The 15,412-nt window shown below is 50.7% G+C and overlaps 4 protein-coding genes across 4 annotated transcripts; 2 read left to right on the top strand and 2 right to left on the bottom strand.

The window, feature by feature from the left end:
- Window positions 1-1,016: 1,016 nt before the first annotated feature.
- On the bottom strand, window positions 1,017-2,224 carry BDV37DRAFT_119276 (carbonic anhydrase). Its single transcript, XM_032078559.1, has one exon. It carries the CDS (start codon window positions 2,113-2,115, stop codon window positions 1,264-1,266), a length of 852 nt encoding a protein of 283 aa, XP_031941259.1. The 5' UTR covers window positions 2,116-2,224; the 3' UTR covers window positions 1,017-1,263.
- Window positions 2,225-2,795: 571 nt separating this feature from the next.
- aarA (L-aminoadipate-semialdehyde dehydrogenase) lies at window positions 2,796-7,759 on the bottom strand. The gene is made up of 4 exons (XM_032078560.1): window positions 7,270-7,759; window positions 3,940-7,216; window positions 3,547-3,871; window positions 2,796-3,485 (listed from the first exon to the last, which is right to left on the bottom strand). The coding sequence occupies exons 1-4, from the start codon at window positions 7,639-7,641 to the stop codon at window positions 3,185-3,187; spliced, it is 4,275 nt and encodes a 1,424-aa protein (XP_031941258.1). The 5' UTR covers window positions 7,642-7,759; the 3' UTR covers window positions 2,796-3,184.
- A 288-nt stretch (window positions 7,760-8,047) lies between these two features.
- BDV37DRAFT_248324 (uncharacterized protein) lies at window positions 8,048-10,412 on the top strand. The gene is made up of 2 exons (XM_032081989.1): window positions 8,048-10,057; window positions 10,160-10,412. Exons 1-2 carry the CDS (start codon window positions 8,358-8,360, stop codon window positions 10,233-10,235), a joined length of 1,776 nt encoding a protein of 591 aa, XP_031941257.1. The 5' UTR covers window positions 8,048-8,357; the 3' UTR covers window positions 10,236-10,412.
- A 238-nt stretch (window positions 10,413-10,650) lies between these two features.
- Window positions 10,651-15,248, top strand: BDV37DRAFT_248323 (putative xanthine dehydrogenase HxA). The gene is made up of 4 exons (XM_032081988.1): window positions 10,651-11,083; window positions 11,138-11,341; window positions 11,398-13,355; window positions 13,404-15,248. Exons 1-4 carry the CDS (start codon window positions 10,850-10,852, stop codon window positions 15,085-15,087), a joined length of 4,080 nt encoding a protein of 1,359 aa, XP_031941256.1. The 5' UTR covers window positions 10,651-10,849; the 3' UTR covers window positions 15,088-15,248.
- The last annotated feature ends 164 nt before the right edge of the window (window positions 15,249-15,412 follow it).

Here is a 15,412-nt window from a genome sequence, read left to right as displayed (position 1 = left end):
ACAGGGGATAGGAGCATAGCCCAGAACGGTGCATGCTAGAAGTTCTCGTCGACTTTAGGTGTCGCCACGAGCACGGGGGCAAATAGAGGGACTACGCTAGACTAAACTGCGAGTGTCTGTACTTGCACGCGGGACATCACACGAGCATCCATCCAGTCTCAGTCTTCGAATAGACAACTAGTCTGTCAGCTCTTCTCCGAGGTATGTTGACCGTCAGCAGTGACTGGATTAAGGCCACGGACAGATATAAACTGATATTTACCATCATGAAATGAAATACGCCCCATCCCATTGTATCTGTGAAGGTACCACCGAGGCAAGAACTTTGACGCTAGTCCATCCTGATTACCTTGGGAGGCGTGGGTATATTGGGTAGTATACTGTGGCTGCGACTTTGAGCGAAGCAGTTAGCCACTCATCGGGGGAAGCTAACTGATGGCGCGCATGGCTCGACATTAGACTGGTTAAGTAGCCGAAGTCATTCATTATTAGGCTGATCGTACCCTGGAAACGACCTTCCACCCGAGGACCGGTTGGCGCTCCCTAACTTCCCGAGATCCGTACGCTGATTCAGGCACACTCGGTTGAAGAGAGAGTGCTTGACACGGATCGATGTAGAAGAACCATGGAGACATCTACATAATCCGCGAGCATTGAAGACTGACGCTTGCCAATTGTACATACGAAGGTACATATGCACGTGCATACACGTATGGATGACCAGATAATCAGGCATCAACCGACGCATCTCCGCTTCGGCCGGGACCATACCGGATTGGGACGCAAAGCGGATCCGCCAGGTTCCCTTGGCTCCCCCATTAGGCAATGAAATCGCTCAAACCGCTGGGATTGTGGCCGTGAAACGAGGCTACGACGGACTGAGTCTTTCCCTCGTTCCTCTTCTCCCTCTTTCACTCGAGTTCCCTTTTCTCCCCCCCAAAATACATACCACGGTCAACTTGACGCCTCATTCCACCTCTCTACAGACTTACCTGATTCCTACGTGTTATCTCTCCCTCTCTCATTCTAATTTGCTCTGATTGAATCTGAAAAATGACTGCTTCGAATTTGACATCTATGAGATTCTCTGTGTTGGTGTATTTACAGCATGGTCACTGAGACAATGCTAAGATCGCCCAGACAGCCACAGGAATGCCCGTCCCAAAACACCTCAAATACACCCGGACAATCGCTGAATGGAAAACAATACAAGAAAACAAAAATCGAAAGAAATGACAGACGACCTATCACCGAGTTCCTTCCCTAAGCCTCCGTCTTGAAGGCCACCAGTCGCCTCTTGATCTCGTCCTCCGAGTCCTTGGTGTCTATATCCCGGAGCATACCACAGGCGACATCATAGATGAGCCCGTGAACCTGGAGACCCCGCTCGTGCATCGCTTCAAGCACTACAGCCTTCGACTTCAAAAGCTTGACACCCTCCCGGACGTTAAGCTCCGCCATCTTGACGGTCGCATCCTCCGGTGACATGGTCTGCAACAGCGCAAGGTTCTGTTCACGAATCTGGCGCAGAGGCAACAGCCAGGGATCGAGGATACCGAGTTGCTTGTTACCAAGGGCTGCTGCGATACCACCACACTTGGTGTGGCCGGAGAGCACGATGTGGTTGACCCGCAGATGACGGACGGCATATTCGATGACTGCACCCGAGCTGAGATCGCCGGCATGCAAGATATTGGCGATATTCCGATGGACAAAGACATCGCCAGGCTTTAGGCCTAGAACGACCGTCTCCGGGCATCGAGAATCGGAGCAACCGATCCAGAGAATTTCGGGCGACTGGCCATTGGCAAGCGTGGGGAACAGGTCCGGATGCTCCAGGGCAGTTCTCGCAGCCCACTCCTTGTTTGCCTGCAGCGCGGTGGTGAATCGGTCTGGAGAATAATTAGTCTCCGCTTGCGACATATCGTGTTTGTCGCACGAGAATGATGCAGAGGTTGAGAGGGAAAGACGTTGAGATTGGCCGATAACGGGCTGGGTACGGGCTCGGACCAAGGGAAGATGGAGGCTTCCAGTGCAGCCTTGAAAATCCCTCACTGCCGCTAGGGGACGAAACAATGATTGAGACCGCGGTACCAGCCTTGCGAGATTCATCATGATGGCAAATATGTTACAGGTAGGTGGTTGCAGGGTGGAAAAACAAGACGCCAAAATGGGCCCGGCAGCCAATGACTCAACGGACTCAACGGGACGGGGAAGAGGTTGGGGCAAAAAAAAAGGAAAAAAAAAAAGAAAACGAAAAAAGAAAAATGTGGCCAGCAAGCAGAGTCCAGTCACCACCAGTCCTCAGCCGTTCTTTGCAACGATGCGCTCCAGTCAAGATTTATCGACAAAATGAGAAAATGAAGATACCCCGCCAAAGAAAGGATACAGAAGACGAAAGGAGGGCAGGAAGAAATGGCAGAAAAAGAGGGCCCCGTCGTACAGCGACGATATCCGAGAATGCCAAGAAGGAAAACGAAAAGGAAGATGACCTGTGAACATACCTGGCATGGTGCTTCAAGACAACGCTAGTGGAACGTGATTTCGAAAAAAGGGTTTACAACGGATGTCGAAGCAGAGGATGTTAAAGAACAGAGTCGTTCCAGAAGAAGACGAAGAAGAAGGATCTCTTATCTTGTTGGGGGAAGAAGAATGTTGTTCTGTCTTGGCGCCGCGGAAAAAGGAACGCAAAAGCAGGGCGACTTTATAAAGTCCCGGTGAACGGCACAGATCGGGAAATACGGCAAAGCCTCCAGCCTGTGGGCAGATCCAATGCCACCCCTTTCATGCGGTATCTCTCGACGTTGCGTGATGGCACGAGTGATTTATCTCGTTTTGCCCATATTTAGACCTCTCCCACCACCTCTTGGGGGTTAAATCTCGCACCCGACAGGAACATTTCCTTTGTCCCCTGAGGCATTTTCCCACGTGGATCAACGATGTGGGGTGTGACTTGAGCAGATCGGGTAATACAAAGCAGCCAACTGGAGTGAATTGAATTGAATTGAACACATCGATCGATGTCATATTTGTCCCCACCCCCTATTCGTTTCGTTTCTATATATACATTGTGCTTTCTACAAATCCCGCATCCGTAGCTTTTATCACCCGAAAATAAAGAAATTAAAAGGAAAACGAAAACATGCATCGTTGAAACAGAAAAAGGCGCTACGTTTCAATAGAATCATGAGCTGCCTCCACGGCCACCAACATTGGCCAAGGCCTGCTTCTGGTCGTCACTGAGTTGGACCGTGGGTAACGGCCGAGCGGTCGAGGACGCAGGCGGCGAAGGCAAGAACCCGATCGTAACTAGGTAGGCCGCGTACAGACCGACCAACTCCTCGGTCACACCGGCCCCAGCGGAGGCATCGACGCCGGACCAGGCGGCATCTGCACGAAGGGAGGCAGCGGCATGAACATCGTCGAGTTCAGGGGCCTTGGTATTGGATGGGAGATCAGCGGTCACAAAGTGATAGAGGGGCATACTAAAGCCAACCATTAGCATTTCATCTAAGAACCTTGCGGCGCGGTTGACATGGAACTTACAGTGCATGCTGGGACGCTGGGTCGTCGTGCTGTCCGTCGTTGACATATTGCTCAAGCGACTGTGCCCACGGGACGTAGTCGACCTGGGGCACGTTGTAGCCGTACAGCTGCAGTGCTCCAAGGAATTGGTTGAATCGAAGACGGGGGTGGCCAGTCACCTGCGCGACACCAATGGGCGTGCATGGAGGCTGGAGGGCACCAGCGATGACAACGCGGGCAACATGATCGACGGGAACCATATTGACCGTGTTGTTGATGTTGGGGCGAGCAGAAAGTTGAATACATCCCTTGATCATACGGATAAGGAAGTCATCGGTGTTTGTGGCTGGTGAGATACGTGGTCAGCATATTGAGACTTAAAACGATAGTGTGAAGGACTTGAAATATACTTACTTCCGGTCTGAGAGTCACCGAGCACGTATCCAGGACGGATAATGGTTCCCTTTAAGCCTCTCTTACCCGCCTCTCGGACAAGGTACTCTCCTGCCCATTTGCTCTGGCCGTAACCGGTTCCAAGGCCTACGCTGCTACCCTCCAGATCATCGTCCTCGCTGATACCAGCTCCTCCGGCCGCAACAATACGTTCAGACTCTTCGACATAGTGATCACTGTCAAGCACGCTGGTAGAGCTTACAAAGGAGAACTGTTTAGGCTTTCCAGTGGCGCAAAGCTTCAGGGCGTCGATAGTACCCATAACGTTGGCAGGCTTGAGAGTAGAATAAGGATACACCCAGTGGACAAGGGCTCCGTTGTGGATCACCGCGTCGACACGGTTCGTAAGATCATCCCACAGCGCTTGAGAGAGGCCGAATTGAGGGTCTCCTAAGTTACCGCAGACACACTGCAGCCGGCTGGTCCACGCCTCATCCCAGAAACCGTATGCTCGACAGGTGGACCGGATACGCTCCAGTGCTTGCTGCTCGGTCTTTCCTCGAACCAAAGCCACCACCTTTGCCGTGGGTGTCTTACGGGTGAGGAGGTCGCGAAGAATATGCGCGCCCAGGAATCCAGTACCGCCCGTGAGGAAGATGGTCGGTTCTCCAGAGAGAATAGGCTCTGTCCTCTCAGGGAATGCCTTCGGCAGAACGTCTACCAGCTTCCGAGCGTCCTTGGAGTATTCGTCATCAGGTGCATTGGAGGTATCTTGGTCTTCGGCACCTGTCTTATTGTCACTGGCGGCGAATGATTCAAAATTCAACAAGCGGTCGATCTCGGCAGCGAACCCTCTAAGGGTGGGGCTGCGGAAGATTGCGTTCATGCTAATGTCAACGCCACGCCACTTACGCCGAAGATCAAAGAACATCTGCTGTGCCAGAATACTGTGTCCTCCAAGGTCAAAGAATGAATCGTCAGGGCCAACCATGGAAGAGGTGACATTTGGAATGCGCTGTGCCCAAATCTGAGCCAAAGCTTGCTCTGTCTCGGACAGGGCCTCCAGGACAGACGACTTGCGTTGAGGTGCAGCAGCACTGAGCTCCGCAGTATCTGGGAACGGCAATGCAGGCTTATCGATCTTTCCATTAGGGTTAAGAGGCATCCGCTTGAGCGGGATGAGCACTGTTGGTACAGCGTATGTCGGTAGCTTGCTACGCAGAAGCTCTCGAGCATCATCACGAAGGGGCCTGAATCGCACGAGCATACCAACCATTCCTTCAGCGGAGGTGTCGTCTTCAAGGCCCTTTTCTTGCAGCCACGAAGCCCACTTGCTCATATCCGGCACAAAGTAACTGACCAGAGTTGGCTCCTCGAACTTGTCTCGCCTCACCAAAGTAACATTCTCTCTCACCAATGGGTGGCGTGAGAGATGCGTATCAATCTCACCAAGCTCGATACGGAAACCACGAATCTTCACTTGGTCATCCGCGCGGCCGGAACATTCAACATCACCGGAAGGAGTGTATCTACCAAGGTCTCCACTGCGGTACAGGCGGTCTCTTGGTCCAACATAGAATTGCCTCCATGGCTCATTGCCACCTTGCGCTTGGGCTTGATCCTTCTGAACCCAAGATTGAGGATCAACAAACCAGTTCTTGAGGAACTTCTTCTCGTTCAACTCGGGGGAGCCCAAGTAGCCTTCTGCCAAACCAGCAGCGCGAACATAGATTTCGCCCACTTCTCCGATGGCGCAAATACGGCTTGGGTCAAAGCGGTTGACAACCAGCATCTGCACATCAACCATTCCCCGACCGGCTGGAATTACGTCCTTCATAGTGTCCAGGAACCCTTCGTTGCTGGAGTAGCTAGGAATTTCATAATAACTAACCGCACGCTGGGTTTCGGTTGTACCATACATGTTTACAATGTTGACATTCGGGGCCAGTCCTTGCAGAGATCGGCAATCTCTCTTGATCAAGATATCACCGACGAAGAAAGCGTGGTGAAGAGCTGGGAACTGTGCGGAAGCACCACCGACCAGAATCTGACCCATGGCGGGTGTAAGATGGGTTACACTAGCACCGTATTCCCGCATCCACTCCGCAAGCCGCTCATTCTGGATGTCTTCACGTGCCGGTACTAACAACTGTGCTCCCAGGAAAAGAGGAGTAAAGATGTCTCTCTGGATGGGGTCATGGGCAATACCGCTGAGCATCGTGAAACGGTCATTGGGGGTCAGCTTGAACGTTTCGGACATCCAGTCGAAATAGTATGCCAAGGAGAAATGACGTCCTCTCACACCCTTAGGCCTTCCCTCAGATCCAGAGGTGAAGGACAAAGTAGGGATCGAGTCTGGACCAACCACCACACCGACAGGCTTAGATCCCAAAGGTACCTGGTTGGTTAGAACATCTTGGCCATTGATTGATCCTCCAATGAGCGAACCGTCGTCGCGAAGTGCGAGCGCAGGGACTTCTGTGCGAAGCTCAAGGTTTTCATTGATGAAGGAGCGAACTTTGTCGGAAAGCTCGCCAGCGTCCTTAGTGGCCTTCTCAATATTTATGAGTGCCCGAGGACGAGCGACATCAAGGTAGATGCACTGTCTCTCTGGTGGATACGCGGGGTCGATGACGGAGAAAGTTGCACCGGCTTTAAGGATACCCATAACCGCCACCACAAGATCGACACCACGGTAAGCGTACACCATGACGACTTCACCTCTCTCAATGCCTGATTGAACCAAGTGATGTGCCAGAATGTTGGAGGCCTCGTTGATTTGCCTGTATGTGAATTCGCGGTGGGGAGAACGATCGGACTTGGTTTCGACCACACACAGCTTTTCTGGGTGTTTCTCGGCGTTCTGAGCAAAGATATCATGAATTGCACCCCGGAACTTGGACCAATGCAGGTCAGCTGTGGGGTCTGGCAGAAGTGCCCGCTGATCATCGGTCATGAAGTCAAGGCGGCCAATTGCCTCTTCTGGGCTGTTGGTCGCATTTTCAACGATCTTTCCCAGCTGCTTCAATATCGTGGATATCCTAGCGCTTGAGAAGAGTCTTTGGTTATAGTATGCTCCCAGTTCCGCTTGAGATGTTGACCCGCCTGCTGCAGGCGCAACATTCACGACTAGGTCCGTAGTCTCGAATGTATTGGCAGGGTATTCCTGAGACGCGGCGGGTGCATCGTAGGCTGCAAAGCGGAAAAGAATTGGGGATCGCTCGGACTGGGACTTCTGCTGGATGTAGGATCGTAAACTACCCAAAGGAACAATGTCGGAGGACCCTTGGTCGAATGCCTAGAATACTAGTTAGGAAGAGTCAATTATAGATATACCAGCTGTAACCATACCTTCTGAACCTTGGCGTACAATTGAAGGAAAGTCTCCGAGGCGTCAATTGGGACCCTCAGGACGAATGGACGGCCGTCTTCGGCCGAAGTGGTACCGATGGCAATGTCCTCATCGCCGGTAAGACGAGCAACAAGCACAACAAAGGCTGCCAAAAAAATGGTAAAACCAGAGGATGAGCCCGAAAGCTTCTGCAATTTTCCGTCCGTGTCTTCCGGGAGCTTGAAGGTTTCAAATGCCTCAATAGCTCTCTTGGGAAGCTCCTGGTTCTGGTTGTCGGGGTAATCCCGAGTAAGAGGACTAACAGTCAAGTTTTGTAACCTTTGAGCCCATCGCTCAAGGCGATCCTGTAAAGAGGCTGTTTCAACGCCCATGATTGCAGTGACAATGCCCTCTGAATGTCAAACTGCAGTGTAGGTTGGGAAATATGGACGATATTATATTGTGACTCAGTCAATTGTGGAGGGGCACTAAGAGAAAAAGTGCCGATTTCGCAGCCAGTCATAGCGGCCAAGCTTCTGGAACCCCACACTCAACATCACATCATCATCACTTACCGCCCACCGCAGACTAGGCCGGCTTCGGTTGGATCGACTCCAGAATGGTGAGGCATGCAGGCATCAAGAGTGGCTGTGCGCATACCAAATGCATTGCTTTGCACCTTTCCTAGTCCGTCCAGCAATAGGAGGTACCTGCGGTCTCCATATTACGACCACGAAATCCAAGGTACCGTCAGTGATTTTTTCTCGTTCAAATTACGCCCAGTGCAACCTACTCAATGCCGACAGTTGCTTGAACTGCCCATTCGTTTTTTTTTTCTTTAATTTATTCCCCCCTAAAGTTGACAGGACCACCCCTTGTTGTACACTCACTTGAAATGACTAGATAATCTTTTAACTTATTGTTGTTCGAACCCGCAAATGCGATTAGCTTTTATTACTTCCGATATCTCGACTTCTCGACTATCCCTGAACTGCTAACAGGTACATTCGAGGCGGGTGGAGGCTTAACCTATCTGCCTCCTATCCGTTGTACCCTGCATCATTAAACCTTTTGTCCAATCTCCAAAGTACATACATCTCTTGTCACGATGATTCCTCACAGGAGCACTGCGCTACTCACAATAATCGTTTTTGTCGCCCTTCTTTTGGTGATATTCTCAGCCTCGCCGAGCCCAGACTCTTCATCTGAAGAAGTCACTGGCCCAGCCAGATATGTACCCCGACCCAAGCTGCCTTCGTTGAGCGATCTTCATCTACCTTCATTTCACCCGACAGTTCATACGCCGCCCGAACCACAACCAAACAGCACCAGCGGCGAGTCGAAGTGGTTTAGCAATTGGGCTTGGATCAACCCGTTCTCGTCTTCCATAACCCTTGACGAGAACCGCTCCGTACTACCCCCTCTACGACACCGACCGTTCATATACACATACTACGAACCAACCAAAGGGAATGATGAAAAGGGTGCGGAACAAGCCGATGCTCAGATTCTTCTTGCGTGGCGCAGAGCTTGGTTTGCGCAAGGGTTCCGGCCTGTTATTCTGGGTCGCGCAGAGGCTATGAATAATGAACTTTATTCGCTGGTGCAACCCATGAAACTTACCCCTAAAGTTGAGAATGAGCTATTCCGCTGGCTCGCCTGGGGCCATATGGGTGATGGCTTACTTGCAGATTGGCATTGCTTTCCGATGGCGCGATACGATGATGACCTGCTGTCTTCTTTGCGACGCGGTACCGATCCGGCTGTGATTACCCGGTTTGACCGCATTGACAGCGCGCTGTTTGCGGGAGAGAAGACACGGATCAACTACGCGATCAAGGAAGCAGTTAAAAAGGCCTCGGAGACTTCGAACTCTATGTTGGATCTGGTTCCTCCAGAGTTCTTCAGAAATGAGTCCCCACCGACTTCCCTGGCTTTCTATGACCCTGCTACTATCCATTCCCACTACCCGACACTTGCAGAGGAATCTTCAACGACAGCGGGCCGACTTGCGTTGGCAGAGCTTATCAATGCACATTTACATACTACTTTTCAGAACGCATTCCCTGCCGGCATAGCTGTCTTAAAGCCTTTTACTGAACATACTACTGCTCTGGTAGAGCCAGCCTTGCGGCTCGCCAAAGCCCTCGTCAAATGTCCGAAATCCCCTGTGCCATCATCTTGTCCTCCAAACCAGCCGAAGTGTCATCCCTGCGATGCAGGAAAGCCGATGCAGGTTAGCCAGCCGGCTACCTACCGAAACACGACCCGGGTGTTCACCATCGGGACTCTCCCCCATCCCTACACTCTTATTAGTTTGCAGCAGGACTCGGCGGAAGTTACCACCCGCCACATCCGTCGCGAGACGGAGCGTGATTCATGGCTGACAGAGGTCACCAAGGAACAGTTGGGCGTTGATATTGGTGGATCGTCACGCGCCGTGGTTTTCAAAAAGGCCGTCGCCGACGACGCCGTGGTCGGTACTTCCTTGTGGATGACTGTCGAGTCGTTGCCTCCCGCGGCCGGCCAGCCCCTCCCATCTGACCTTTTAGACGAATTTGAATGGCAATTTGGATTCCAGATTCCTCGGGAGGATAACAATGTGGACTCTAAGGACGAAGGTGATGCCAAGGAGTCCGTGCAGAATGCCAATCCTAGCCGACAAGGCGTCGCAAAGGAGTACGACATCTTAAAACAGGCCAGGGAAGTCTTGAAGAGCAAGGAAACCAATCGGATTGGCATCAAAGACGTGGCAGAAGCCTGGAACTTGGCAGACACGGAAGTATGGCGATTTGTGAGAGCCTACCGGTTCGTATTCCTTGCCTAGCAATCAGACCTGTCTCCACATCCCCTACCTTTCCCCGCAGGAAAGTCACCGTGACTCGAGCTAATTAGATGCGTGATTTCCAGGGCCCGAAGTGTTGTGGAACGTAAGAAGTGGCAAGAGGACGAGAAAGACTTCGTTGGTGCGAAACTAAAGGATTAACTTTCTTGTGCACGTTCCTAAATGATTCAATTTTATGTACCGCTGCTTCGATTTCCTCAATGCGGCCTTTTCTTCTCTCCTAATGCGAATTGATGTAAAGTCTCTTGATCTTGTTTGTACACCACCGGTTGGAGCATCTGGAGCGGGCGTTGGTCTAATATTCTAATGTATTGTGAAAAAAGAATTCAAAAAAAAAAAAAAATGTAAAGTCACATCACTACGTATGTACATTGTAGTAGGAGAAGAGGAGATTAGCGATCACATGAAGTATTGCCGATGGTTTCCGCTCAGGGTTAAGTGCGGGATCGGATGGTGGCGATCCCCGCCCGGCAAGGGGTCTTGATAACGACTGTGGGGTTTCGCCTCCCCAGATAAGAAGATCACCATATCTATCAACACATACCTCATTTCCCTGTTTCACTGTACGGCATGGATACTACCCTATGCCTCTTTGATTTCACCCCTCACCATTAATAAATATATCTTCTTCATCAGATCCTCGTGAACATCCTCCAAAGTCCGTTTTAGCTGGATAGACAACAGATCTCTGGCTTGGCGTTTGGATCAGCTATCCCCGCACCAGACCGTCCAAGTTTTGGTTCAAGCAATTCACAATGGCACCCGGTATCTTGACGTCGCCGGGGCCTGAAGTCGCTTCTCTAAAAACTGGCTCGCTGGCCCAGTTAACGGAGGAATGGGATGATACCATTCGCTTCTTCTTGAATGGCACGAAAGTGACCCTCGACTCTGTGGACCCGGAGCTCACACTTCTGGAATACTTGAGGGGAGTCGGTTTGACAGGAACAAAGCTAGGCTGTGCGGAGGGAGGATGTGGTGCTTGCACGGTGGTAAGTGGTGTGCTTGAATTATTTGCAGACTATCGAGGATACTGATTTCGATAGGTTGTGTCGCACGTGAACCCTACGACCAAGAAGCTCTATCACGCGTCAGTAAATGCCTGTCTTGCACCAGTCATAAGTGTGGATGGAAAACATGTTATCACTGTCGAAGGCATCGGAGATGTGAAGAACCCCCACGCGGTCCAGCAACGAATTGCCATCGGTAACGGAAGCCAGTGTGGTTTCTGTACACCAGGTATAGTGATGGTATGATCCCTCTGTCTTATATCGAGTACCTGGCGTCTAACATCATGTGCTGGTAGAGTCTCTATGCCCTTATACGTAATAACCCTGAACCATCTGAACATGCTGTGGAAGAAGCTTTTGATGGAAATTTGTGTCGTTGCACCGGATACAGGCCTATATTGGACGCCGCCCAGAGTTTTAAAGCCAGTGGTGGCTGCGGGAAATCCAGTGCCAATGGTGGAACTGGCTGTTGCATGGAAAACAAGGCTGGCTCTGGAGGATGCTGCAAAGATTCCTCGGAGACGGAGACAGCCAATGGAGATTCTTTGAAGCTTACGGCACCTGGGTTCATAAGTCATAGGCCAGACACAGAACTGATATTTCCACCAACTCTTCACAAGCATGAGTTTCGGCCGTTAGTTTTTGGTAATAAGAGAAAGAGGTGGTACAGACCGGTTACTTTACAGCAGCTCTTGGAGATCAAGCATGTACACCCAGACGCTAAAGTTATTGGTGGCAGCACCGAGACTCAGATTGAAACAAAGTTCAAAGCGATGCGATATAGTGCTTCGGTCTACGTTGGCGATATTCCCGAACTTCGCCAGTTCTCGTTTCAAGACGACCACTTGGAGATTGGGGCTAATGTCTCTCTGACTGATTTGGAGTCAATATGTGATGAGGCCTTAGAGCGATATGGACCTGTGCGAGGCCAGCCGTTTACTGCTATCAAAAAGCAGCTTCGGTATTTTGCCGGGAGGCAAATTAGAAACGTGGCGTCCCCGGCCGGTAATTTGGCTACCGCCTCCCCTATCTCGGATTTGAATCCAGTCTTCGTTGCAACAAACACGGTACTTGTTGCCAAGTCACTAGAAGGGGATATCGAGATTCCAATGACCGAATTCTTCAAAGGTTACCGGACAACTGCACTTCCACCAGATGCTATAATCGGGAGTCTGCGTGTCCCTACTGCATCAGAGAGTAGGGAGTATTTACGGGCTTACAAACAGTCCAAAAGAAAGGATGATGATATCGCTATCGTCAACGCCGCATTGCGGGTTTCGCTTTCGTCTTCCCATGATGTGACGAGCGTAAACCTCGTGTTTGGCGGTATGGCTCCAATGACTGTATCCGCACGAAAGGCAGAAGCGTTCTTAATAGGCAAGAAATTTACGCATCCTGCAACCCTTGAGGGTACCATGAGTGCATTAGAACAAGACTTTGATCTGCAGTACGGAGTACCCGGTGGTATGGCTAGCTATCGTCGGTCTCTTGCTCTAGGATTCTTCTACCGATTCTATCATGACGTCTTGTCGGGGGTTGAGTTGAACAGTACGGACATCGACCACGACGTGATTGCTGAGATTGAAAGGGCTATCTCTTCTGGGGAAAAGGATCATGAGGCTTCAGCGGCATATCAACAGCGGGTATTAGGGAAAGCAGGTCCTCATGTCTCCGCGTTGAAACAGGCCACTGGGGAAGCGCAGTACACGGATGATGTACCTGTCCTGAAAAACGAACTGTTTGGTTGCATGGTTCTTTCAACGAAACCACATGCCAAAATACTCAGTGTTGATCCCTCTGCTGCTTTTGATATCCCTGGCGTTTATGACTATGTGGATCACAGAGATCTCCCCAGTCCAGAGGCTAATTGGTGGGGTGCCCCTGTGACCGATGAGGTGTTCTTTGCGGTAGATAAGGTTACAACTGCTGGACAGCCCATTGGTATGATCCTCGCAAAGTCGGCCAAAATTGCCGAAGAGGCTTCGAGAGCTGTGAAGATCGAGTATGAGGAGCTGCCGGCTATCCTTACCATTGAAGAGGCCATCGAAGCCGAATCGTTCTTCGAACACAACCACTACATCAAAAAAGGCGACACAGAAGCGGCTTTCAGACATGCTGACCGCGTTATCACTGGCGTATCGAGGATGGGAGGCCAGGAGCATTTCTACCTGGAAACCCAAGCGTGCGTCGCCATTCCCAAACCTGAAGATGGGGAAATGGAGATTTGGAGTGGCACACAAAATCCCACTGAAACGTGAGTTCGGCATCGCAAAATTATAATGAGAAGCTAACCTTGCTATAGTCAAACATACGTCGCTCAGGTCACGGGGGTCTCAGCTAACAAGATAGTCTCAAGGGTTAAGCGACTAGGTGGTGGATTTGGTGGTAAGGAGACTCGATCCATTCAACTAGCTGGCTTATGTGCGACTGCTGCAGCAAAAACGAGGCGGCCCGTTCGCTGCATGCTGAACCGTGATGAAGATATTATAACTTCAGGTCAACGTCACCCCTTCTACTGCCGTTGGAAGGTTGCCGTGACCAAGGAAGGGAAACTACTTGCCCTCGATGCTGATGTATATGGCAACGGTGGACATACACAAGATCTTTCTGCCGCAGTTGTGGATAGGTCCTTGTCACATATTGATGGAGTGTATAACATCCCGAATGTCCATGTCCGGGGTCGCATTTGCAAGACAAATACAGTCTCAAATTCCGCGTTCCGTGGCTTCGGTGGGCCGCAGGGAATGTTCATAGCGGAAAGCTTCATGTCGGAGATCGCGGATCATCTGGACATCCCGGTTGAAAAGCTTAGGATGGACAATATGTATAAACCCGGGGATAAGACCCACTTCAACCAAGAGCTCAAAGACTGGCATGTCCCCTTGATGTACAATCAAGTCTTGGAGGAGAGCTCGTACATGGAACGTCGAAAAGCCGTGGAGGAGTACAATAAGAAGCACAAGTGGTCGAAACGTGGCATGGCTATCATTCCGACAAAATTCGGCATCTCCTTTACGGCCTTGTTCTTGAACCAAGCCGGGGCTCTCGTTCACATCTACCATGACGGTAGTGTTCTTGTCGCCCACGGTGGTGTCGAAATGGGCCAGGGGCTGCATACTAAGATGACTATGATTGCGGCAGAAGCACTAGGCGTTCCTCAGTCAGACGTGTTCATTTCCGAAACAGCCACAAACACAGTTGCAAATACCTCATCTACAGCTGCGTCGGCCAGTTCCGACCTCAATGGTTACGCTATCTTCAATGCCTGTGAGCAACTCAACGAGCGCCTTCGGCCTTATCGGGAAAAGATGCCAAATGCCCCAATGAAAGAACTCGCGCATGCAGCTTACTTTGATCGAGTCAATCTCTCCGCTCAGGGGTATTATCGTACTCCAGATATCGGCTATGTATGGGGCGAGAACACCGGCCAAATGTTCTTCTACTTCACACAGGGTGTGACAGCCGCCGAAGTTGAGATCGATACACTGACCGGTGATTGGACTCCGCTACGTGCAGACATCAAGATGGATGTCGGCCGCACCATCAATCCCTCTATTGACTACGGACAGATCGAGGGAGCCTTCATTCAGGGCCAAGGTCTCTTCACGACAGAGGAAAGCCTCTGGCATCGTGCCTCAGGCCAGATTGTCACCAAGGGACCCGGAAACTACAAGATCCCCGGGTTCCGAGACATTCCCCAGGTTTTCAACGTCAGCCTTCTTAAGGATGTTGAATGGGAAAATCTTCGTACAATCCAACGATCTCGTGGTGTCGGTGAACCACCACTGTTCATGGGAAGCGCCGTGTTCTTTGCTATCCGTGACGCTCTGAAAGCAGCCCGGAAGCAGTACAATGTTCACGAAGTTCTCAGTCTACGAAGTCCAGCCACCCCCGAGCGGATTCGGATCAGCTGCGCTGATCCCATTATCGAACGGGCAAGAGTCCTACCTAAGGAGGGAGAGAAGAGCTTCTTTGTTGAGATTTAAGTCAGCTCATGTTACTAACCATTTTATCCATCTGTATCGTTTGCCAGGAGATTCTACAGCGTCCTGGTTTTATTATGAATTAGATTGAGAAACGTTTCTCTCACGAATGTATCCCCTGTTATATAGCATCTTTCTGTTTTGAAAGATATGGCATATCTAGGTCTACTACATCTATTCTATCTACAGAACTTAGTATTCGTACAGCTACATGGCTCAGTATCATTTGATATGTGATATGTGATTTGTATTTAGTAATTGACGAAGTAGAAGACTGGGAAATTATGCCAAGTGCCTGCGCATCTATTTGGCCTTGATAGAAAAAAAA

Source organism: Aspergillus pseudonomiae (genome assembly GCF_009193645.1).
Source record: "Aspergillus pseudonomiae strain CBS 119388 unplaced genomic scaffold BDV37scaffold_34, whole genome shotgun sequence".
Taxonomy (NCBI): domain Eukaryota; kingdom Fungi; phylum Ascomycota; class Eurotiomycetes; order Eurotiales; family Aspergillaceae; genus Aspergillus; species Aspergillus pseudonomiae.
Note: the sequence above shows the minus strand (reverse complement) of the source record. Positions and strands in the feature narration are given on the sequence as shown.